This window comes from Betta splendens, chromosome 6 (assembly GCF_900634795.4).
Source record: "Betta splendens chromosome 6, fBetSpl5.4, whole genome shotgun sequence".
In the NCBI taxonomy this organism is placed as follows: Eukaryota; Metazoa; Chordata; class Actinopteri; order Anabantiformes; family Osphronemidae; genus Betta; species Betta splendens.
The window spans coordinates 19,455,521-19,479,872 of NC_040886.2; the positions used below are offsets into that span (position 1 = coordinate 19,455,521).

General features: G+C 46.3%; 1 protein-coding gene and 2 long non-coding RNA genes across 9 annotated transcripts in view; 1 reads left to right on the top strand and 2 right to left on the bottom strand.

Moving 5' to 3' along the window:
- Window positions 1–35: 35 nt before the first annotated feature.
- LOC114857776 (uncharacterized) lies at window positions 36–2,973 on the top strand. Of its 2 annotated transcripts, XR_005897838.2 has the most exons (4): window positions 36–1,454; window positions 2,203–2,257; window positions 2,345–2,449; window positions 2,540–2,973. It is a non-coding gene; the product is annotated as an uncharacterized LOC114857776 (long non-coding RNA). The 2 variants fall into 2 exon arrangements; XR_003786272.3 differs by having other exon boundaries at window positions 36–2,257.
- A 1,810-nt stretch (window positions 2,974–4,783) lies between these two features.
- Window positions 4,784–6,083, bottom strand: LOC129604283 (uncharacterized). Of its 2 annotated transcripts, XR_008695054.1 has the most exons (3): window positions 6,073–6,083; window positions 5,819–5,948; window positions 4,784–5,707 (listed from the first exon to the last, which is right to left on the bottom strand). It is a non-coding gene; the product is annotated as an uncharacterized LOC129604283 (long non-coding RNA). The 2 variants fall into 2 exon arrangements; XR_008695053.1 differs by lacking the exon at window positions 6,073–6,083 and having other exon boundaries at window positions 5,819–5,992.
- Window positions 6,084–6,555: 472 nt separating this feature from the next.
- LOC114857111 (carbohydrate sulfotransferase 8-like) overlaps window positions 6,556–24,352 on the bottom strand; it is a 28,507-nt gene continuing 10,710 nt past the window's right edge. For 3 of the 5 annotated variants that reach the window (XM_029153274.3, XM_029153273.3, XM_029153277.3), the window contains 3 exons: window positions 14,227–14,409; window positions 10,574–10,614; window positions 6,556–8,244 (listed from right to left, as the gene is read on the bottom strand). In XM_029153274.3, the coding sequence (XP_029009107.1) occupies window positions 7,261–8,244; window positions 10,574–10,614; window positions 14,227–14,347 (1,146 nt within the window). In that variant the 5' untranslated portion in view covers window positions 14,348–14,409 and the 3' untranslated portion in view covers window positions 6,556–7,260. Of the gene's footprint in view, window positions 8,245–10,283; window positions 10,307–10,573; window positions 10,615–14,226; window positions 14,410–16,350; window positions 17,925–24,352 lie in introns of those variants that run through there. The other 2 variants (XM_029153276.3, XM_055509973.1) reach the window with 2 other exon arrangements.

Here is a 24,352-nt window from a genome sequence, read left to right on the forward strand (position 1 = left end):
AGAAACCATTTTGTTTCTGTGCGCGCGGTTTTACGCAGACAAGTGGCTGATGACGATAACATCCATCACATGATCAACAATTACAATGAAGTTCATGCAAATATAAATGACTACAAGTATTTCATATTTTCAGGACAGTTAATATTTGTTAGTGAATTAAATAGTTTGCAGTTTCTCTAGGTTGGCGCTTCCAGTCACCCCAAGCTTTACTGCAGCTTGCAGGAGATCCAGGGGCGGCTCGGTAATGGTCTGGGTAAGGCCTGCACAGCCCTTCATGTCAGAACCGACCGTTTCCTGGATGCTCTGAGCAACCAGCGCACTTGACTCCTCTGAGGGCTCCTCCAGATTTTATCTGATAATGTCATTGTTGTGATTAGGAGACGAGGAGGACGGAGGTCAGTCTGTCTAACACGTTTCACTACATTCAGGTTTGTTGAGGCGTCAAGTTGGGGTCATGAACAGACCTGAACGGACCCAACCTGAACCAGCGCAGCTTTGTGGGTGCAGAGATCGCGGTGATGGTTGTTCTGACCCTAGGGCCTAATTTGGATGGGGGGGGGGGTTCAGACTGCCCCTCCTCCACACCCTGGAGGTAAAGAGGTGGCAGACGCCTCTCTTTGTTCTGAAATACAGAATCAACAGCAATCGTGACACTGGGGGATTTAAAGCTGTGACGGTTATTGGGGCTCATCAGGTTCTGGGAGACAAACCACATCCAGGAAGAGCTTGGGACTCCCTTCACCTCAAAGGGATTCTTAGCATGTGAACTTGTTTCTGACCCCAGCTGGGTCCTCTGAGACCTCAGGATGTGGACGTTACAGTCCTTAAACTCAAGTCAGGTCAAAACTAGTTTGAGCTTAGTTTTGATAGATTCTAGCAGGTGAAGCAGATAGTTTTAGCTGAGAACATTTAAACACATCTCACCTATTGTAGCGGTCGCTGCCACGAGGGGGCGCTGGCGAGCTGTATTTCATCGGACTGCAGACCGGTGGTCGGACACAACAGTTTACCAAAATGTTTACACAGGAGTAAAACTCCTGGGAGCTGTTGCACAAAAGTAGGATAAGAGATTAAGCTAGGATTTATTCTCTCAGAGTTATTCTGGTTGAATTTAGCCCTGACTCAGTTGCATGAAAGCAGGCTAAATTAAGACAAGTAAAGTTACCATGGAAATTTATGCTTTGTGACGGGCCTGCTGCGGGGCAGGCTGACAACCAGGCTAAGATTAATCCTAGAGCTGATCAGTCAGCTCCGCTGTTAATTCTACTAGAAATCAATGTGTGTCACAATTCCATGCACTTCTGTAAATATTGTACATCATTTACTAGCATGCCCCAAACTGTCACACAGATGGTGTGTGTAGCACTGGGATTCTTTGCAAGTGGCATGTTTCTTCATTCAGTTGGAGACACAGAGAACTTAATAAAGGCAATAGGAGTTCCACAAGATTGCAGGTAAATGTCATGAATACATATTACATTAAAGTTACACAGTTGGACACTCGTTATTCTGTTACAGCTTTCCCTAATGTCATTGGTGCATTAGATTGCACCCATGTCCTTATAACACGGCCTTTAGGGGCTGTAATGGAAAGATTTTGCCTTTGTGCTGTTTCTTATCCAACACAGTCGTCATGTGCTGGTTAGGTGCAACACTAAACATTCTCACACAAACAACTAATCTCTTGTGCTGTCGTACATCAAGTCTAAACATCTGATGTTCCATTTGACTGACTAATAATTTATGATATGTGTTTGTCTTTTACACCCGGACTCTGGCTCCATCCTATCTGACTCCCCACCAGACCCAAGGCTGTTAAAGCCAATGCATCTTGTCTTGGAAGCTCGGTGTTCCTTCCTTTGGATAACAAGACATGACGATGCAGAAGTGAGAAAGCAAACATTCTCACTCACAGCGAGATAAGGTGGCGCAAACAATTCCATTGCTGCAGAGAGACATTTATACCAGAGCCAGAGAAAGGGGTTAAAAGGCAGAAGCAACGTGAGGATCGTGGGCTCTTTGCATCACACCTTCGTGGTGTGTGCACTGATCTCAGCTGGTTTTTGGTTTGTTGATGTGCACGATCAACATCCATGCTTTTTGTTTGCTTTCCCCATTATTTTTATTTTCTTTATTATTTCAATAAATCGCACAAAAGGACAACTCTCTCATCTGCTTCTTTATGGAAAATTTCCACCACAGGGCACATGAGGGAGATTACATCAACAGGAAACCCTTCCATAGTATCAATGTTCAGGTAAGAACAAATGATGGTTAGTCTCAGCTCTACATAAATTAAATCTGTGCATTTTATGGCTTTAATAATTGCCTACATGTTGTACAGATAATCTGTGATGCGGATTGCCTCATTACAAATTTTGAGGCAAAGTGTCTCAGTCCATGACTCCAGAATCTTTCGGTCAAATAGACTCTACCAGAGACTCACTAGGTAATCCGCCACCTCCAATTTTTAAGCACACATCAGAAGTGTGTCAGAAGATTTTCCCAGCTAGTTCTAAGAATGATTTCATATTCACAGGTGAGTTCTCTGGTGTGCTGCAAGGTGACAAAGGCTATGCCTGTGACACATTCCTGCTGACACGCCTGGCAGATCCCTGAACCCCAGCACAACAGGCCTATAACCATGCCCACGCCAGAACAAGGGTCGGATCCAAATGACCTTTGTGCTCCTGAAATGTAGCCATTTATCCAGATGACAGAAATGTTAGACTGAAAACACTTTTTTCACTTTAAATCAATATGTATATACACTAGTGTACAATACATCCATAATAAAAGACAGAGCACATCAGTTTCAGGTTTCAATCATTTATTAGTGTGAGAGCTGAACAGCTCTCACACTATTGATATCTTCGATCTTTATTATTCTTTTTATTTCACCCGTTTTTCGGTCGCTTTCATCGTCTCAACGCTTCATCGTAGAATCGTCGTTCAACTTTCTAAACGTGTGTCTGTCAGGAACACACGGAGGAGGACTCAAATGCACAGCGCACTCGAGAGCTTGATGAAATAAACTGTGTTTATTGTATCGGCGTAGTTAAACAGCCCAGGTCGTACACGGGGTGTCTCAGTTCTTCAGGTACAAAGGGAGCAGGCAAGATCAGGTCCGGGAAACATGCAGGAGTTCGCTACACGGATAAACTCGGCAGAGGTACAGGCAAGGGCTAGACAGAACTCCATGTCAGAGAGTCGTACGGTTTACCACAAAATCCACAGCGAAGGTACAGACGAGGTTCAGGCAGGAATCGGGGGTCAAAGACAGGCGCAATCAGAAAACAAGACAACTCGACACGAACGCTGGAATGGGGTACTAGGACTCGACAATCTGGCGATGTACTGGGGTGAGAGGTGATGCTTAAATGCCTGGTGAACTGATTACTAATGAAGTGCAGGTGTGGATAATGACCGGTGGAAACGGGGACAGCTGTGACCTACGGTAAACAGGAAGTCCTTTCAAACTAAAACAGGAAATGATACTGGAACCAACAACATGACAACTAAGTTCTTTCAAAATAAAACTGAAAACAAAACCAGAACCTGACAGTGTCGTCTTTAGGAGATGGGGGCTATTACCTTTCACGTTTTCAGCTTTTTCCGTCATTTTTTTTATAATGGTCGTCTATGGGAATCATCGTTCAACTTTTTGTCAACTTCCCTCTTTTCATCAGCGTCTATCATCGTCATACTTTGGCGTAGAAACGTCATTTCAACTTCAAAACCGTCTATCGTCTTTCAACTTTATCAGTGTAAATCAGCGTCTTCGTATCTTCTATACTTTTCAACTTGTGAGCGTTTAAATTTAGTGTGTTTTTTGTTACATTTTCAGCTTTTCCATTAGTGTGTATTGCGTCTGCTAGAGTGCGTGATGTCACAGCTACAGTGAGAAGGTGCGCTTTTTTAAGACAGAACTTCTGTCTTTAACTCGTCACTACAGCCACAATTTTTACTCTATCAACGTAATTATTTCACTAAATCGTAGTCATACTTGTCTTCTTTCTAATGATGTGTCTGGCTATACCGTCAAACCTATACTTCAGTCGCTATCAACCTCAAAGCGCAGAGAGATCCAGAAATTCTCCCATAGACTCTAATGATAATTTATGGCAGACGTCTGGCGAGAAAAACAAGAGTAGACGTATTTTGAAATTGCGACTGTGGCTACAAACTTTAGCCCTCAAACATAAAATTAACTCCACATGTTCAGGGAAGCCTTGGGATTCATAAAATGAAAATATTTTTGTAATAACTATTATGGTTTTGCTGGAATAAGCCTATTTATCAAGGTTGAAAGTCTGCTTCCACAGAGCAGAGTGAGCCTGATTTTCCCGCCTTTCGTCTCCATGGTGACCGTGCAGCTGCAGATTTGACTGACAGGTCAAACTGCTGATGCTCAGTGTACAGAGCAGTTCCATCCTTATTACTGATTAGTCCAGTACACTATTGGATTGTGTAGTAATTAAGCACACACTTCCTCTAAATCCTTTCAAAATAAAAGCACCAAGCCAAATGATTAGCTTTAATAGCAATATTTCTGCTTTTAGATGGGTAATTATGATTATTTAAAGATAGATTAACAGTTTAGTAAATACCCACACATGCTTCTCTACATCCTTTCAAAATAAAAGCACCAATGCAATTTATTAGCTATACCTGCACTGTTTTTGCCTTTTAATGGGTAATTATGATTATTTAAAGACTAAATGACAGTTACGCTATTACCCCCACACATTTCCTCTAAATCCTTTCAAAATGAAAGCACCAATTACAATTTATTACCTTTAATGGCAAGATTGATTAGAAATTTTCTGGTTCTGAATACTTACCAATCGTTAATGAGACTATTTTAGAGTTCAGTAAATAACCACTCACACTTATTAGGGTGATTTTATTCTGAAAGGGCTTAATCTAAATCTTTTGCTTTAATAGGTCTATTCTTGCTATTTAATGATAAATTATGACTATCTAATGACTATTTATAGTTTAGCAATCACTCACACACGACTCCAAATCCTTTCAAAATAAAAGCACCAATGTTATTTATTATCTTAAATGGCAAGATTTTTGTTTCTGACTGGTAAATTTTTACTAGCTATTAAACGATTACACATTTAGGTATTTACTTACAAATACTTTCTTCAAATCAAAAAGCTAGTCAGCTTATTTATGATTGTCAACAATGCACCTTGGTCAACTTTTTAATCTTTGACATCTTTTTACTTTGGTCAACTTTTGAATCATTGTCATATTTTTAATCTTGTCTTAGTATGAGCTTGGTCATCGTTTTAATCATCATCTTTTTAATCGCCATCTTTTGTCATTGTTTTAATCTTTGTCAACATTTTCTTGTTTTCATCGTTTTGCCGTAGTCAACTTTTGGACGTAGTCAACTTTTTGACGTAAGCAGCTTAATCAGCGTTTGGCATCTTTGCGGCAGCAGATCAGCTCTCCCACGTAATTTCTCAAGAAATTACTTTTTCTAGTTGCATTTGTGGTGACTTTTCATCTTTGAGCTTTGGAGAGAAAACAATAACAGTGAGTAAATGCATTGTGTTACAGTCATGGTTAGTGTCAATTGACACATCAAGGTCCATTTCTTCCAGCTTTCTCTTCTTCTCCCTGATCTGCAGTTCAGTCGGCTGTATCTATCTCTTCAGATGTGTGGCATAGAGACATCTGTTTGTGAATTCTGTAAAACATTAATTAGAAAAGCTGGATGAATGCTGCAAGGCAAAGTCAGACAATCCACATGAAGTTTAAATGGTCCTATTTTTCCATGTGCAGTATGATAATAATGTACCTCGTATGAAGAGGCCACTTTCTCTTGCTGGCAGGAATCGGTAGGTGTCCCTCCCTGGAGCCCTTCCATTACCGGCTTCCCTTTGTTCAACTGCAGGGCCAGCTCTTCTGCTGTGGTGAAGTCCTGGGATCTAGGGCAACCCCCCGTACCAGATACACACTTTTTTTTTACATGCTAAAATCAGATGACACATACACAATAAAATACATCAGCAAACACTAATCACCTAATTTGTTATTTGAGGAGTCACTTACCAGCCTGCAAAATGTTGTACTTGATTTTTACTTGCTGCCAGGTTTGCTTTTGGTCACACGTTTGTTCTTAGACAAACAAGAAAAATTACAGAGTTCAACTGTTAATTTGTGCAAATGACTAGCAACATACTGATTTTACTTATGACTGTAGAATTAGTAATTTGGAATCCTTGCGCATTTAATTGGGCTGATATAGTTTGCCATGCTTTTTCTCTTTGTTTCATTATGGCAGTGGTAGTTCCCTTCTTACAAATGATGTCTTCGACTTGATTGTAGGCTTCCATTAGCAGCTGTTGCTCAGCTTGCGAGAAGTATGTCGCACAGCTTTTTCCGCTTTCGGATACATAATTCTGTGATTGATCTTGTGTTCTTTTTAAGACTGCCATGAGCGCACAGTTATCCCAATTATCTACACCTGGCTTGATCTAGCTGCGGTTTCTCATCCTGGCTCAGCAAACGTGCAACGGATTAAGACAGGACACGCCTCTTTTATCCCGGCTTTATTAATGCTACTTTTGTGCAACAGTCCTCTGGACCTGGCTCCATTTCTTAACACCTTATTTGGTAAATGATTCATAAAAAGACAAACGTGAGGCACTGAAACACAAATGAAAGTAGATCCAGTCCTGTAGACACAGGCCTGCTGATCATCCACGGCCAGCGACAGCTGTTCCTAATAAAGTGGCCACAGGAACCTGCAGATGCACACATTAACAAGCTACCACATTTATTAGTCAGCTCCTGTGATGCATCATGGGAAAGGGCAGTGTTAAAACTGAGAGTGGTGTGTCTGATCTGACAAACACAACACTACTGACAACACAATATTATTCATTAGCCTGTCTGAACCTCTGTCCGCCACACACCTGTCAGACAGCAGCACAATACAGGTGGGTCCAGTCTGTGGTGCCGTGGGCCTACACAAATATGACTAAAAAGCCTTTACAGCGACAGAGTGGTTCAGTAGAAACTTCACAGAAGCCATTGGAAGTCAGAACAATGAGGAAAGGCAGTGAGATCGAGGCACAGATGCCTCTTGTCACCTGGGGTCAGTTTGTTAGAGACACCTGCTCTCACGGTTTGAGCTACATGTTCATAATAAAGTGACCAGGGAATGAAGGAAGGGGAACAACAGCTGTAAGGTTCTGTACGTCAGGTTCCCAGCGCCTCCCTCTGGCACTGAGACCCTCAGTGCAGCTCTTTAAAGGGTTTTGGGTAGTTAAACATCTGGTAGTCCATGTAGTAAAAGTCAAAGGCCTTCTGCCTCTCTGTGGAGTTCAGCTGGGAGAAATACATCTGGGTGATGGAGGAGGAAGTTCGTTCCGCCAGTGGGTTCCTGTCCTTGAAACGAGGGAAGGTGAGGTTTGTAGGAGCCCTGATTCTCTGGAGTAAGAAGTTGGCCTCTTCCTCCAGGTTCTCAAACTTTCCGATGAAGTTGTAACGGAAGAGGCAGGGGTTGCACAGCTGGCTGACCGGCTGCCAGTGGATGTCCATGCCCACGGGCCGATGCACGTCTAGCAAGTACTGGACGAACTCCCTGAAGGTTACGCCAGTGCCAGTGCGCAGCGCACGCCGTGTGGCATTCACACGGTACTTGGAGATGATGGGGCGTCCGAACACCGGGTGGTAGTACGAGTTTGGACTCTCAAACTTGTCCCGAAAGGCCGACACCAGGCGCTCAAACGGCTCCCTGACAAACAGAACCTTGCTATAGGAGCGGAGCCTCTTGGTGATGCCGGCACGGTCGTAACTGTCCAAGCGCCGCAGGTGATTAGTGTAATGTGCTGCGTCATGAGGAATATCTTGTGTGGACGTGGCGCTGCCGCCCAACACCATCAGTACTCGCTTCCAGTTGGAGCAGCCGGCTTTAGGAACCTCACAGTACAGAAGGCCAAACCTATCCTCCACGTAAACCCGCGACACCTGCTGCTGAGACAAGGGCTGCTCCGAGGAGCCTGCCTGGTATTTGGCACAGACCTCTCTAAGCAGGTGCAGGCGGGTCGCTTGCGTCCTCCTTAGCTCCACCCGCTGCTCCACCCGCCGCTCCACCTCGGTCCCAGGGGCCAAGCTGCTCCTCAGCAGCAGCTTCCGCTGGCGTTTAGTGAACAGACGGCTGGAGCCGACTAGAGGGTGAGCAATCATGAACAGGATGGGGCTGTCTGTCACCGGCTCCTGCAGCACAGACACAAACACAGACCATCGAGTCAGTTCCAGTGTGGACGGAAGCCTTCAGGGTCCCTACTGGGTCAGAACCTGGGAGGGATGTCACATGATCATAAGAGTAAAAAAAGGAAATATCCAGCTGTGGTTTTCTTTAATATCTGATTAGCTACGCAGAGGAGAACAGTCACCTTAATACTTACGAACAGTTTGATTGTCTTGTAGATGATGCTGCAGCTTCATTACGTACAATGTTAGACACAGTGGCTCCTCTGAAGAAGTCAGTGAATCAGAGGAGGTTAGCTCCGTGGTATAACTCAGACATCCGCAGCCTAAAGCACAGGACCCGACAACTAGAAAGGCAGTGGCCTTCCAAGTTGTCCACCTGTCTTTTAGACCCAATCCCAACCAGATTACTCAAAAAAGTTTTACATTTAATCAGCTCATCCATATTAAATCAAATCAACCAATCTTTACATATAGGCCATGTACCACAGGCTTTTAAGGTGGCTATGGTCAAACCTCTATTGAAAAAACCTACTCTGGACCCTGGAGAACTAGCCAACTATAGGCTCATTTAGACAACGGTCTAGTTTCTGTCTTTGTCCTGTTAGATCTTAGTGCTGCATTTGATACAATTGATCATAGCATTCTATTAAAGAGATTAGAAGATAACATTGCAATTAAAGGCACGGCACTAGGATAGTTCAAATCCTATTTGTTAAACAGATTCTAGTTTCTTCATGTTAACGACAAACGCTCCATATGCACAAGGATTAGCTTTGGAGTACCACAGGGTTCTGTGCGTGGTTTAATACTATTCAGTCTATAGATGTCTCCTCTAGATGAGATTATTAGGAAGCATTCTAAAAAGTTTTATTTTTCTGCAGATGATACTCAGCTATATATGTCTTTGGAACCAAATGAAACAGATGAACTAGTCAAAATTTAAAGCTGTTTAAAAGACACCAAATCCTGGATGTCCCAAAACTTTAACTTTAACTAAATTTAGATAAAATTTAGGTTCTTATTATTGGCCCTAAAATCAGAGAGACAATGTTGAGTCAGACTCTTTTACATCGTATATTAAACAAATCTCCAAAACCACCTACTTTCATCTCAGAAATACAGCTAAAATTAGAAGCATCCTCTCTCAGAGCGATGCAGAGAAACTGATCCATGCATTTGTTACATCTAGGATGGACTACTGTAACTGCTTACTCATAGGATGTCCTAACAGCTCTTAAAAAGCCTACAGCTTATTCAAAATGCTGCAGCCAGAGTTCTGATGGGACTTAGAAAGAGAGATCAAATTTCTCCTGCATTATTTTTTCAGCACTGGCTGCCTGTAAAACACAGGATAGAATTTAAAATTCTCCCCACCTTCAAAGTACTCAATGATAAAGCTTCTTCTTATCTTAAAGACCTCATAGTTCTTAATGCTCCCAGCAGAACACTTCGTTCTCAGAGCGCTGGGCTACTTGTGGTTCCTAGAGTCTTTAAATGTAGAACAGGAGGCAGAGCTTTTAGCTACCAAGCGCCTCTCCTCTGGAACCAGCTCCCTCTTCAGGTTCGCGAAGCTGACACACTCTCCACCTTTAAGATTAGGCTTAAACCCTTCCTTTTTGATAAAGCTTATAGTTAGAGATGGTTCCAGTCACTGGCAGTGATTGTTAGTCACAGGAACGATTTCTTAGTTAAGCTGCAATAGACATAGACTGCTGGGGGACTTAATTTATACTCTGAGCTCCTCTGTTTCCTTCTAACTCTTCTCTCCAATAACCTCATTGTTCCATGTTTAACTAACCTTGTTTTTTCTTTACAGTAGTTGTGCTCTCTCTTTCCCTCTCTTTCTCCCACTCTGTCCTCACCTACAGGTATCATTGGAGCTGTGTCTGTGATGGGCAGCTGCCGATCAAACCATCCTAGCTGTATCCGGTCTCTGGTCCAACCATCCTGCCCATGTCCAGTCTCTGGTCCAACCATCCTGCCTGTGCTCTGTTGTTGCTTGTTTGTTGTTGCTGTGCTTTTTTCTCTCTCTATCCCCTCACCTCAACTGTTCAAGGCAGATGGCCGCCCACATCCAGCCTGGTTCTGCTGGAGTTTTTCCTCTCCACTGATGCTGTTAAATTGTAATTATTACAATTAAAGGCTTGCTGTATGTGGGATTTGTTAGGTTTAGTTATGTAAGGTCTTAAAACTTACATTGTAAGTGCTTTGAGATAACCTTGTTGTGATTTGGTGCTATATAAATAAAATTAAATTGAAATTGAATTGGTGAGTAATCCCGGTCCAGTTACAGCTATTGCCCACTAGGTGGCGGACATTCAGTTGAGCATACCTTGTCCAGAGGCCACCTGGGAGCCACCAGCACATTAGCACCTGCACAGAAACAAGCAAAACAAGTCTGATCAGATGTGTGAAACACAAAGCAGTTTGTCTGATCAGCATCCAGAACAATACACACAGCTGCTAGTTCTCAGTGGAGCTTGTCTGAGTGTGCACATCAATGCTAGACTCACTCGGTTCATGCTCTGTGGGGGTGACAGCACGCTATTCCTGATGATTGACGGTCCACGTGGCATCTCAGCAACTCCTGGTTATTTATTACCTAGCTTGCACCTCAGCAGCTCCCTTGCTCACAATACAGATAGTGAGTATGTCAAACCTGCATATGGCAATTCTCCTACCCAGGACAGAGTTTTATCTCTCCCCGAGTCGATGCTACAAACAGCTCCTGCTTTCTTTTATTCCAAACATTACAGCTTTAATGGTTGAGCTGGTGAATCTGGTCCTGGGTCAGAGGTTCCTGTCTCAGCAGCAAAAAACTATACCTCTTCTTTACTTTAGCTGGTCCCATGGCTCTAATCAGGTCATGGTTCAGCCAGCACCAGGTGAGATCCGGTTCTTCATCCAGACATAACTCCTCTGATTTATAAGTATGTTGTGATTTGGTCTGGCCTTTCTTCCAACAGGTTTTTTGTCAGACACATCAGACATTTTTCCTGTTATGTGTGTTTTATTGACATATGACAGAATCCAGCTAAACCTCAGAACATAACACACTACATGTAAGTGAGTGGCTCCACTGATGCCCTGTCATCTCAGCCTGGTGCTGACATAAAACCCCCCCACATTCAGTCTGACAGTGTCTCAGTGTGTCAGTGCCTGGCAGCCGTGACTCAATGTGAATATGCAGAGGTTAGCGTAACAACTGCAGAGAGCGAAGCCTGAGCCACAGGCCTGAGGTCCAACTGAAAACACCATGCAGGTTTAATAACTTGTGAAACACGCAGGTTCTAGACTGGCCCTAAATTGGCATCCTATTACGGAGATCAGGACTGAAGGAAAAGCACGTGGATGCTTTAAATCCTATCTTATTTATTGAAGAAATTCCATTTTTTGGTCATGTTAAAATTAACTAGCTTGAATAGGCTTTAGGAAACATACATCCATGAAACCATACGAAACAAATCATGCCAGAATGGCCTGTAAAATTCTTCACTCAGATTACATGGAGGTTATTAGAACTGGGCCCAAAAATCTCTAGACGACTTAATGTAGCTTGAGGTTCCACTCTGCGTGGCCTCGGCCTCATTGCTAAACACCAGCATCTGACTAGAATCAGTTGAGAAATCCTGTTTCTTCCTCACCAGCTCCCCGAATCCTGCATAGAACCTCCTTAACCTCATCTCCCTGTACATGTGAGATTCAGATTTCAGATTCAGTCATTAAAATAAACCCTGCTGCTTCCTCATTAGCTACTGTAGGCATCCAACTCCTCCTTCATTGATGTGGAGCCATGAAAAAGCAGCTACTGCTGTTCTGGACCTGGAGACCCAACGTGGAGGCTGGTTAGCATCCTTAGCTTCGAGTCTGCTGTCTGCTTTTATGTCTAACATTCAATGATTTGTGTCTGGTTAGCAGCTGCTGAGCACCAGGGCTCCTCTTATGTCGAGGCTTTAGCTCTTGTGTCTGTGACCTGCAGCGTCTTTACATCTTTCCATGATAACAGAGTTAGATGATTCACATTCTGTTTGGTACTTGTGATTCAGCAGGACGTGTCCCTGTTCCATCACGTCCACCTCATCCAAATGAGGTCAGAAAGACATGGTCCTGCGCCATCTGAGAGACAAGATGAGCTGACGCTTTCTTACATTGGATCAACCTTTATGGACTCTCCACCTTTATCGAGTCTCAGGTTTGACTCATAACATTTATTTACACCTAAACAGTACCTTCCTGACAGACCTATACATATCTGACTTTATAACTGCACTAGACTGTACAGGTGTAGCCAATAAATTTGCCAGTGGGAGCCTACTGTGAGGAGTTGGACAGACGACCTCACGAATGAAATTGACAAAGAGCATTTGTTTGCAGGATGTGAATCCAGTGTCTTTCCAGCTATTGGCTTTTCTTATAAATATGTTAGATATCACACCAATGTCATCTTCAGCTTCATCTCCAGAAGCTAAAACTCCAGATGGACATCTCCTCAAACACTTGACGATGATTAGCAGCTCACCCATTACTGGACAGTCAGATCACAGTGTTTCCTGGGTAGTTAAACCAAGATGTGATGAACTAATCATGTCCAGCTCTGCTCTGGTTTCCAGGTCACCAGACCAGCACTAGCTAAACTGTGTTGTACAATACTACATGGTTAACTGTGACTGTCGCATGGCAGTAATGGTAAGATAAGGAAATAATTTTAATATTAGTGATGAGAATGAAGGCAAAAATAAGACCCTGTGAAGTAAGCTTAGACGATCATTAATCAAATGATCAGAGTGGAGCGTGTATAAAGGCCAACCTTTCTCAATTCACAATGAAGAAAACCTGAAAGAGTTAAACCGCCAACAGCTCCCACTAAATGAAACCGTGACTTTACAAACTGCTGCTGAAGGTGGCGTCCTTGTTCAGTGTGACCGGTTCTGAGTGGAACCAGGCAAGACTCCTGTTTGTCCTTTACTGGCTTGCTGTTTGTTTTAAAACCTCCACAAACTCAGATCAGTGAATGGAACTTTACTCGCTCCCTTGTTAACTGACTGACCTACAGGTATCATTGGACTCAAAGTTTGGTGTCTGTGATGGGCAGCTGCGGATCCAACCATCCTGCCTGTGCTCTGTTGTTGCTTGTTGTTGCTGTTGCTGTGCTTTTCTATCTCTCTATCCTCTCACCCCAACCGGTCAAGGCAGATGGCCGCCCACATCCAGTCTGGTTCTGCTGGAGGTTTCTTCCTCGTTAGAGAGGGAGTTTTTCCTCTCCACTGTTGCTGTCAAATTAAATGCTTGCTGTATGTGGGATTTGTTGGGTTTAGTTGTGTGAGGTTTTAAACCTTACTTTGTAAAGTGTCTTGAAATAACTTTGTTGTGATTTGGCGCTATATAAATAAAATTGAATTGAATTGAATTGAACTGTGAACTAACGTGTGGCCCATTTCTGTCCATGCACAGACTTATTAGTTAATTAATTTAGGTTCTCTGGGAGAACCGGCAGCGACTGCTTGTTTATGCCTCTGTTAACATCCTGACATTAAGAGCTCTGTTCTTCTGTTTTGACACATTTTTACATTCAGACATTTTTCTCTGTATTCTTCTGGAGAATTGTTAAAGAACCACAGAGCAGGTCTGTGGATGCCACAGATTGCGTGCGTCACTCTGCAGATCAGGTCTTCGCCTCCTGTCAGCTGAGACAACACAGTCACTGTTGGCAGCTGCTCCTTCTACTTATCAAGCTCAGCTACACAAGACACTTCAGGAATTAAAACCTGGTGACTAGTCAAGTCTACACTAAACCGCAGAGCTGCTGCAAAGAATCAATGAAGGAGCAGAATCTGCCCAGCAGCAGGGGTTTCATTCACGTTATTCTTTTACTTGAGAATACTTTGCGTGTGAGGATCTGTTTGCAGCTTTTACACTTTAAATGCAGCCTCCAGTGTGATGTTAGTCTATGGTCAGAACAGTTTTTAACCTGAAGCATTCACTGACCTGGTGTCTGCTGCAGGAGCATCTCTGTGAGGTTCTGAAGGCAAGCGAGCAGCAGCAGGGATCCGACTCCAATCAGCAGCAGGAACCACAGGGAGCAGCAGAGAGAGCAGGGAAACTTCATGATGACCCACGTCCAGCAGCCTGAAATCCAGGCTCAGCCCACATCAGCCATGACCACACAACCTAATCACAGCAAGAGTCAGGACCAAGCCAAGCATTTCATAGAGATCACAGGTCAACCTTACAAATCTATCAACAACTGGAGCTCAGAGGACACATTTTTTATGACCATAGCAGTAAAGGTTCTGATCCAGTAGCAGTCTGGAAGCTGGGTCCTGGCACCTGAAGGGCTGTTTTTTTGTTTCTTTTATATGAAGGCTTTAGGAGGGAACTTCAGTTTGAGACATTGATTTAATTAGATCTCCATCAATGATAACAAACCAGTAACCCTGCCTGGTTCTGCTGTCTGCAATCTAGCACTTCTAAAATAAACACCATTAGAAGAACATTAGGTCTGATTTACCTCACTGAGCAATCACTTCTCTGCATCAACTCCCGACCCAAACCGGACAGTCACTAAACCAGCAGACCCTGGTTTAGTGACTGACCCAGTCGATTCAGACAGTCCCCTCTGTCTGACAGACGCTTCTCCTAAACTTAACTCAATACATTTAAAATCAAAAGTCAGCTGGTTCATCTGGGTGGACGTCAGAACAAGGACGAAGTATCAGCTCACACCTCGAGGTAACTGCTCCCAGCGTTCCTCCACCTGTAGCTCCTTTAGGTGCAGGCTCCAAGCAGAGTTTGTTTTGAACCTTGAATGTGTGTCCACCTCTCAAACTAAACTCTGACAGTTTGTCCCTATTTAAATTAAATTAACTATTGAGATGCAGATTCTCAACACGCTACTCGAGTCTCCTTCCACCTGAATAAAATCCTAAAAGGTCAGCTCTCTCAGCACATTCATGTCACCCCTCAGAAACAGACCGCGTTAAGCCAGAAAACCTGATTCTGCATTAACATGTCATATGACCTGCACAGGTCCAGACAACAAATGCGGTATGAAAACAGCCCAGAGTCATTTTTCTAAATGAGAATCTTCTGCTGACTTTTGATGAGTCGGCACCAAGGGCAGAGCAGAACTCCAGCTGCTGCAGCGATGCTCTTCACCTACGTGCAGGAAATAAAAACTGACTCACTCTCTGCACTAATGGTAAATGCAGGACTACAGCACATTTTAATATTAAATTCACCAACAAGTCACACTTCTGGATGAGCCGCGAAGCCCAGGTTTCTCATCCAGTGTTATGCTCAGGGACACTTCAACATAGGAAGCAGCAATCCAGCCCAGCTCACAGACCAAAGTGGTGAGTTCACAGGTTGAACCAACAGCAGGTGCATGAGCTGCTTCAATAAAATACCTTTTTAATGAGGTCTTGTCTCATCAGTGTAGAACGGTGTAACCTACTACAACTGGATTACTGCAAACAAAAGTCATCTATTGCTGCACATTACTGTACTGTCGTTACTGAGGGACAGCAGTAACGATTTGATCCTCACTAGGTCAAACATATCTCACACTGACTGAATTTCTGATCAGTGGCGGCGTGGATTAACATGACAGATGAGGGTCAATACAGATGCAGCCTGGGGGAAGGAAGAGGCAAATTACGGAGACGGTATTTTTTGGTTTGGTTTGTTTAGCTCCGGTCAAAGTGGCAACGAGGTGAAGTTCATTATTGAAATTATAAGTTTAAAATATTTGGTGTCTGCTAAGCTAGCTTTATGGTTGTCGTATTTCATTTATTGTATTGTGTTATTGCCTAGCTCTTACGGCAGGTTTGAAGGGACCTCCACAATAAAGAAAGGCTTCAGACCACCAGTAAAGCTTGATTTTTTTGAATGGACAATACACCTATTTTTGGTTGACCAAAACGACCTAGGGTAATATTTAAGAATGAAGGGACGCTTAGATTCCTCCATAATTTCTATGCAGTGAAATTCATTTCTCCTCTAAGACACTACTACAACTACAGTCAGACTAAGAGGGAGCGGAGCCAGCCCGCTGAATGATACTGCTCTGTCCACCATTGTCTTTTCTCGCATATGTCCAATGATACCTACAGATATCAGAGCAGCTGCAGGTCCAACCGTCCTGCCTGTGTCCATTCCCTGGTCCGACCATCCTGCCTGTGTCCAGTCTCTGGTCCGACCATCCTGTCTGTGTTCAGTCTCTGGTCCAACCATCCTGTCTGCGTTCTGCTGTTGCTTGTTGTTGTTGCTTTGCTTTTCTCTCCCTCTCCCCTCAGCCCAATCAGTCAAGGCAGATGGTCGCCCACATCCAGCCTGGTTCTGCTGGAGGTTTCTTCCTCGTTAGAGAGGGAGTTTTTCCTCTCCACTGTCAACCTGTAACTAAAAGCTTGCTGTATGTGAGATTTGTTAGGTTTAGTTGTGTAAGGTCTTTGTCATGTTTCACGCCATCTGTCACATCCTGTTTTATTTTGTTAACTTCCTGTCACTCTCCGGTTCCCAGTATCCACACCTGTTACCCATCAGTAATCAGTACCTGTATATAGCCTCCACCTCTCACAGACTCCAGTTGCCAGATTGTTAGTTTCCGTACTCTTTCCAGCATCTCTTGTTTAGCTACTCGTGTTTTGACCCTGATCGCCTTGACCCTTGCTTCTTGCCTGAACCCTGTGTATCCCGCTGCCTGTGAGAGAACCGTGCCTGATAATCTGACCGTGAGTTTGTCTTATCCTTGCCTGTACTTTTGCCGAGCCTGTTTGTGTACCGAACCCTGCCTGGACATTGGATCAGAGATTGCCTGCTCCCTTGTGTACTACTTCATTGAACGCCTTGTGTATGACCTGGATCGTCTGACCCTGCTTTGTCTAATAAACCTGTGTCTAATCACCATCGTGCTTCTGCGCCGTGCATGTGGGTCCGACACCTGCCCAAGTCTGACAGAACAATCTGGCCAGAAATGGACTCCGCCGGTGCAGAGAGCTTCCGAGCACAGCTCATGGCTCAGGAGCAACGAGCAGCAGAACAGGAGGAGAAAACCAACGCCGCTCTCCAGAGATTGGCCGAGTGTGTCCTTCGACAGGAGACGGCGATGGCAGGATTGACTGAGGCGATGAATCGCCTGACTCAGAGCTCGGCGGGAGAGACGAGGCTGACTCCGAGCGCCGCTGCCGCGACTGCACCCTTGGCCGCAGCGGTTCCCTTGGCCGTCGCTCCGGACGCCAGGCTGGGCGCCCCGATACGGTTCTTGGGTGAGTCAGGAGACTGTCGAGCATTTCTCACGCAGTGTGAGATTCACTTTGAGTTACATTCACCCGCGTTCCCATCGGAACGAGCTCGAGTGGCGTACGCTATTTCACATCTGAGGGGACGCGGAAGCATGGGCGACAGCGGAGTGGCAAAACGGCTCTCCCTGCGTGTGCACATTCGCTGCTTTCGCTACAGCGCTGAAACAGATCTTCCAGGAAGTCACCCCGGGACGCGAGGCGGCTCAGCGGCTGGTGAACATCCGTCAGGGCGGGAGACCGACGGCGAAATACGCGATCGAGTTCCGTACGCTAGCGGCGGAGGCCGGCTGGGACGCCACCGCATTGGGTGACGTATTCATCCGCGGACTCTCTCGGCGGGTCAAGGACTGTTTAGCGGCGAGGGATCTGCCCAGCGATTTGGACGCCATGATCGCCCTGGCGATCCAAATTGACCGCAGACTGGGGAGCACCGAACGGGAGCACCATCGAGAGGAGAGGCTGCGGGAGGATCGTCGACACCGCACTACGAGCCCCAGGAGGGGGTATCGTGAGCCCGGCGGCCAGACCGTCTCCCGGAACCCGGAAGTTGGACCGACGCCAGAGGAGCCGATGCAGATCGGACGCGCTCGGCTTACGGAGGAGGAGAAACGGCGTCGACGCTCCCAGAAACTGTGCATGTATTGCGGCCAGGCTGGACATTTCGCCTTGCACTGCCCGCTAAAAGACATGGCTCATCGCTAGCACGGAGGGTAGCGGTGAGCCGAATGGTTTTAGGTAGCGCCTCCGCTCGTTCACTACCAACAGTGACCTTAGTTTCCAGCACCCGGTCCATCCAGCAGGCGGTTCTCATCGATTCCGGAGCCGATGCTAGCCTGATGGACGCGGGACTCGCGGAACGGCTGGGCATCGTAGCGCTCCCCTTGGCTTCTCCCGTGGAGACGGCAGCGCTGGACGGACGTCGATGTAACTGGAGTTCCTGATTGTTACCATGACCTTCGCACGGTGTTCAGCAAGGCTCGAGCGACCTCTCTACCCCCCCATCGGAAACACGACTGCGCGGTCAACCTGCGTCCAGGGACCACACCACCCAAGGGGAGGTTGTATCAGCTCTCCCCCAAGGAGAACCGGGCTATGAGGGAGTATCTGGACTCTGCGTTGGCCTCAGGTATTATTCGCCCTTCATCCTCGCCTGCGGGCGCAGGGTTCTTCTTCGTAGGGAAGAAGGATGGCTCACTGCGTCCCTGCATTGACTACCGGGGCCTCAATGACATTACCATTAGAGACTCCTACCCTCTTCCATTTCTTTCCTCCGCCTTTGAGTTGCTAGCAGGAGCCACTCATTTCACAAAATTGGATCTCCGTAACGCCTACCATCTGGTACGGATCCGAGAGGGGGACGAATGGAAGACGGCCTTCAATACCCCGAATGGACACTACGAGTACCTCGTCATGCCCTTTGACCTTACCAACGCGCCAGCCGTCTTCCAGGCCTTCGTAAACGAGGTACTCGGCCCCATGATTAATGACTTTGTTTTCGTGTACCTTGATGACATCCTGGTCTTTTCTCGCTCCAAGGAGGAGCACATTGCACATGTCCGCCAGGTCCTCAGGAAATTACTAGAACACCGGTTGTACGTAAAGGCAGAGAAGTGTGAATTTCACGCAGACCAGGTCTCCTTCCTAGGATTCATTGTTAGCAGGGACAGGATCGAGATGGATCCGGCCAAGACCCAGGCAGTCCAGGAGTGGCCGGTCCCCCAGAGCCGCAGGGAGGTGCAACGCTTTTTAGGATTCGCCAACTTTTATCGGAAATTCATTAGGAGGTTCAGCAGTATTGCCGCCCCACTGCATGCACTAACCTCGTGTAAGACTGCTTTTCAGTGGACGGACGAAGCAGAGGAGGCGTTTCAGCGTCTGAAACGCAGTTTCATCACAGCACCCGTGTTACGGATGCCCGACCCACAGCAGCAGTTCGTGGTGGAGGTCGACGCGTCCAACTCAGGAGTAGGGGCCGTGCTATCCCAGAGGGATTCCACAGACGGTAGGATCCACCCATGCGCGTTCATGTCCCACAAGCTATCCCCGGCCGAACGTAATTACGACATCGGGGACCGAGAACTGCTCGCTGTGAAAGTGTCCCTAGAGGAATGGAGACACTGGCTGGAGGGGGCAGACCAGCCCTTCCTAGTGTACACGGACCATAAAAACCTCGAGTACCTCAGAACGGCGAAGCGGCTGAATTCACGCCAGGCCCGATGGGCACTGTTCTTCAGTCGTTTTAATTTTCATTTGTCATATCGCCCTGGGTCAAAAAATGTGAAACCTGACGTTCTGTCTCGCCTGCATGACGCGCAGCAGGATCCAGCGGAACCAGAGTCCATCCTACCACCCGGATGCCTGGTGGGGGCAGTCGCATGGTCTGTGGAGCGTCGAGTACGGGAGGCCACCCGTGACCGTCCAGCTCCACGCGGCGTCCCGCCCAACCGGCTGTTCGTGCCACCCGACCTCAGGGGGGAGGTGATCCAGTGGGCTCACGCCTCACTGGTAAGTGGGCATCCAGGAGTCTCTAGCACCCTGTTTAGGCTGGGAGAACGGTTCTGGTGGCCGACGATGAAGAAGGACGTCCAGGAGTACGTCGCGGCCTGCCCCACATGCGCCATGGGCAAGGCTTCGCACCAGCAACCGGCCGGCCTGCTGCATCCCCTGCCGGTACCCCACCGCCCATGGTCGCACATAGCCCTAGACTTCGTCACCGGTTTACCACCCTCCCAGGGGAAGACAGTCGTCATGACGGTGGTAGATCGCTTCTCCAGGTTAGCGCATTTTATCTCATTACCCAAGTTGCCGTCAGCCAAGGCTACGGCCCAAGCCATGCTCGAATATGTATTTAGGCTCCATGGCTTCCCTACCGACATTGTATCAGACCGGGGGCCCCAATTCGTTTCGCGATTTTGGCGGGAGTTCTGTACTCTCCTAGGGGCAGAGGTCAGTTTATCGTCAGGGTACCACCCCGAGTCCAATGGACAGGCCGAACGGGCCAATCAGCAGCTGGAGGTGGGACTGCGGCTCCTCGCCTCCAGAAACCCGGGGTCATGGGCCAGCAAACTAGTATGGGTAGAGTTTGCCCATAACACACTGCCCTGCGCCTCCACCGGACTAACCCCGTTTCAGTGCGCCTATGGGTTCCAGCCACCGTTGTTTCCGGCCTTGGAGGAGGAGGTCCACGTCCCGTCGGCACACGCTCTGGTTCGGCGCTGCCGCCTCACGTGGTTGCAGGCACGGCGCACCATGCTGCAGGCACGGGACCGATACAAGCGGGCGGCCGACCGTAAGCGGACACCGGGCCCGGAGTACAAGGTGGGCGACCAGGTCTGGTTATCCACCAGGGACCTCAGGTTACAGGCCCAGACCCGTAAGTTAACTCCTAAATTCATTGGTCCATACACAATATCACGCATCATTAACCCTGTTTCTGTGAGGCTCTCATTGCCCAGGACGATGAAGATACACTCCACCTTTCACATCAGCCGTCTCAAGCCCTATAGATCATGTCCCATGATCCCTCCTCACCAACCGCCTCCCCCTCCTCGGATCGTGGACGGAGGTCCTGCCTACACGGTTCGGGATCTCCGCGACTGCAGACGCCGGGGTCGGGGCTTCCAGTACCTGGTTGACTGGGAGGGCTACAGGCCGGATGAACGCTCTTGGGTACCGGCCCGGGACATATTAGACAAGGCCCTCATCAGAGACTTCCATGCAGCGCATCCTGAGGCCCCGTCCCCGGACGGGATGGGGCAACGCGACCGAGGCTCAGCAGACGAGGAGGACTCCGGCGCTGGTCCCTCCTCCTGATGTCCTCCCTCCGCCCACCCTGCTTCGTCATCCGGCCGAGGGAGGGGATTCAAGCCCTCCTCCTACGACCTCCCTCCACCCGCCCTGGGCGGAGGGGGGAGGGGCTCGTTGGCGCCGTGGAAGACGCCATGGGGGGGGGGTACTGTCATGTTTCACGCCATCTGTCACATCCTGTTTTATTTTGTTAACTTCCTGTCACTCTCCGGTTCCCAGTATCCACACCTGTTACCCATCAGTAATCAGTACCTGTATATAGCCTCCACCTCTCACAGACTCCAGTTGCCAGATTGTTAGTTTCCGTACTCTTTCCAGCATCTCTTGTTTAGCTACTCGTGTTTTGACCCTGATCGCCTTGACCCTTGCTCCTTGCCTGAACCCTGTGTATCCCGCTACCTGTGAGAGAACCGTGCCTGATAATCTGACCGTGAGTTTGTCTTATCCTTGCCTGTACTTTTGCCGAGCCTGTTTGTGTACCGAACCCTGCCTGGACATTGGATCAGAGATTGCCTGCTCCCTTGTGTACTACTTCATTGAACGCCTTGTGTATGACCTGGATCGTCTGACCCTGCTTTGTCTAATAAACCTGTGTCTAATCACCATCGTGCTTCTGCGCCGTGCATGTGGGTCCGACACCTGCCCAAGTCTGACAGTCTTAAACCTTACCTTGAAAGTGCCTTGAACAGTCTGATATTCAGGGTTACTTGTATGATTCAGCCCAGATGACTTAGGCAGGGGTGGGGACACTGAATAAGTAATATATTCTACTGTTTATTGTTATAGCCTACACTGTGAAGTTTGACTGAAGTTATGAGCTGCGTGTTTTGGACTGTCGGAGATAGCGTTAGCTTAGGTTGCTAATGTTAGCCTGTGTATTAGCTTGGCTGGCAGCCACTCTAATACTAAATTACAAAATTGACCAAGAGACATCATTGACAATCACAAAAAGCTGACTAAGCTTTTATTTTGAAAGGATTTACAGGACGTATGTGTGGTAAATTGCTAAACTATAAAATAGTCTTAACACTAGCTAGCTAGCAAGTCACAATTAACCAGTCGGGAGCAAAAACTTTGCTAATGGCGCTAATAAATTGAATGTGTGCTTTTATTTTGAAAGAATGTGGAAGGATTATGTGTTTGTTTACTAAATTGTAAAAAGGTCTTACTACCTATTTGAAATTATTTAGTTAGAACCAGAAATTTTGCTAGGTAATTAATTGCGTTGCGGCTATTATTTTGAAAAGGATTTGGAGGAGGTGTGTGGATATTGTACAATAGTCGTTTTATGTAGTGCTATTAAAGCTGAATATCTGAATTGGTGCTTTTACTTTGAAAGGACTTGGAGGAAGCACAAGTGCCTAATTACTAAACTTTAAAATAGTCTCATTAGTATGGGAGCTAGCAACAGCTCTCCCACTATTGATAATTTTCAATTTTCTTCAACTTTTTTAGACACTGAAATGTGTTTTCAAATTTAGCTTTGTCTTCTTCCAGCTTTAACTACTTCACCATACTTTAAGCTACAGTACAGAGACTATTTGTACTATAATCTATTCAACTATTAATCTATGGTTTAGAGAGTGTGAAGACACGTTTTTTAAGCCAGAACTTTTCTCTTTAACTCGCACAGTAGCCACAACTTTTACTCTATGAACATGTTTCTTTCACTTAGTCGTAGTCACACTGTCTTCTTTCTAATGATGTGTTTGGTTAAGCCCTCACACCTTTACGTTAGTCTGTATCTGCCTCAAAGCGCAGAGAGTTCCAGAAATCCTCCCATAGACTTTAATGGAAATGTTTCGCTGACTTCTGGCGAGAGTTGCAGAGGACTGGTATTTTTAAAACGCGACTGTACAGTTTTCACTCCTCAAACATAAAAGTCAAACCACTTGTTTATTGAAGCCTTGGGATTCATAAAGAGAAGTTATTTTTGTGATAACCCTTATGATTTTGCTGTAACAACCCTGTTAAGCAGGGGTGCAAATCAGCTTCACTACGACTGATTGAGCTGATCTGTGGAGGTTTCTGCCTTTGGAGAACCATCTCCATGACAACGGCACAGCTGCAGTAGATGAGTAATTGAGCTCAGAACAGTTTGACTGACACGTCAAACTCCTCATGCTGTAAATGTATTGTATTAACCACTTTCAGCTATTTTTTAAACTTGTATAAATTCAACATTTCAGCATTAAGCAACATATGCAAATTTAAAGCAGCAATGCACTTCTGGTTACTGAGATTTGTGAGAAATGTGAACTGTTTGTGAAGTTACATCTTCCGTTTCATGACATTGTTTTGTTTAGATAGACAGCTGCATCCCCCCCCCCACCACCACCACCACCTTTGTCCTTACCTACAGGTGTCATCGGACTCAGAGATTTGTGTCTGTGATGGGCAGCTGCGGATCCAACCATCCTGCCTGTGACCAGTCTCCTGGTTCTGCTGGAGGTTTCGTCCTCGTTAGACAGGGAGTCTTTTCTCTCCACTATTACTGTTAAATTGTAATTATTACAATTAAAGGCTTGCTGTATGTGGGATCTGATGGGTTTAGTTACGTAAGGTCTTAAACCTTACCTTGTAAAGTGCCTTAAGATAACTTTGTTGTGATTTGGCGCTATATAAATAACATTGAATTGAACTATGAATTGAATCCTGCTATGGCTTCCCCCTTTTCCTCTCCCTCTCGCTCTGTTCGGTGCTCGGTGTGTCTTATGTTTAGCTTATCCTCCGCCTCCTTTAGTGATGGTAATGGTATCTGTAATAGGTGTACGCTAGTTGCAGGGTTGGAGGCGAGGTTGTTAGACTTAGAGTCTCGGCTTCGCACTTTAGAAAACAGGCCAGCTAGCCAGGTCCCTTTAGCCGGTGCGGAGCCTCCTAGCTTAGCTGCTACCAGTCCCCCGGCAGGTCCCAGGCAGCTGGGCAACGACTGGGTCACGGCTCGTAAGAAACGTAGCTTTAGGCAGGCGCCCACGGTGCACCACCAACCGCTTCACGTTTCAAAC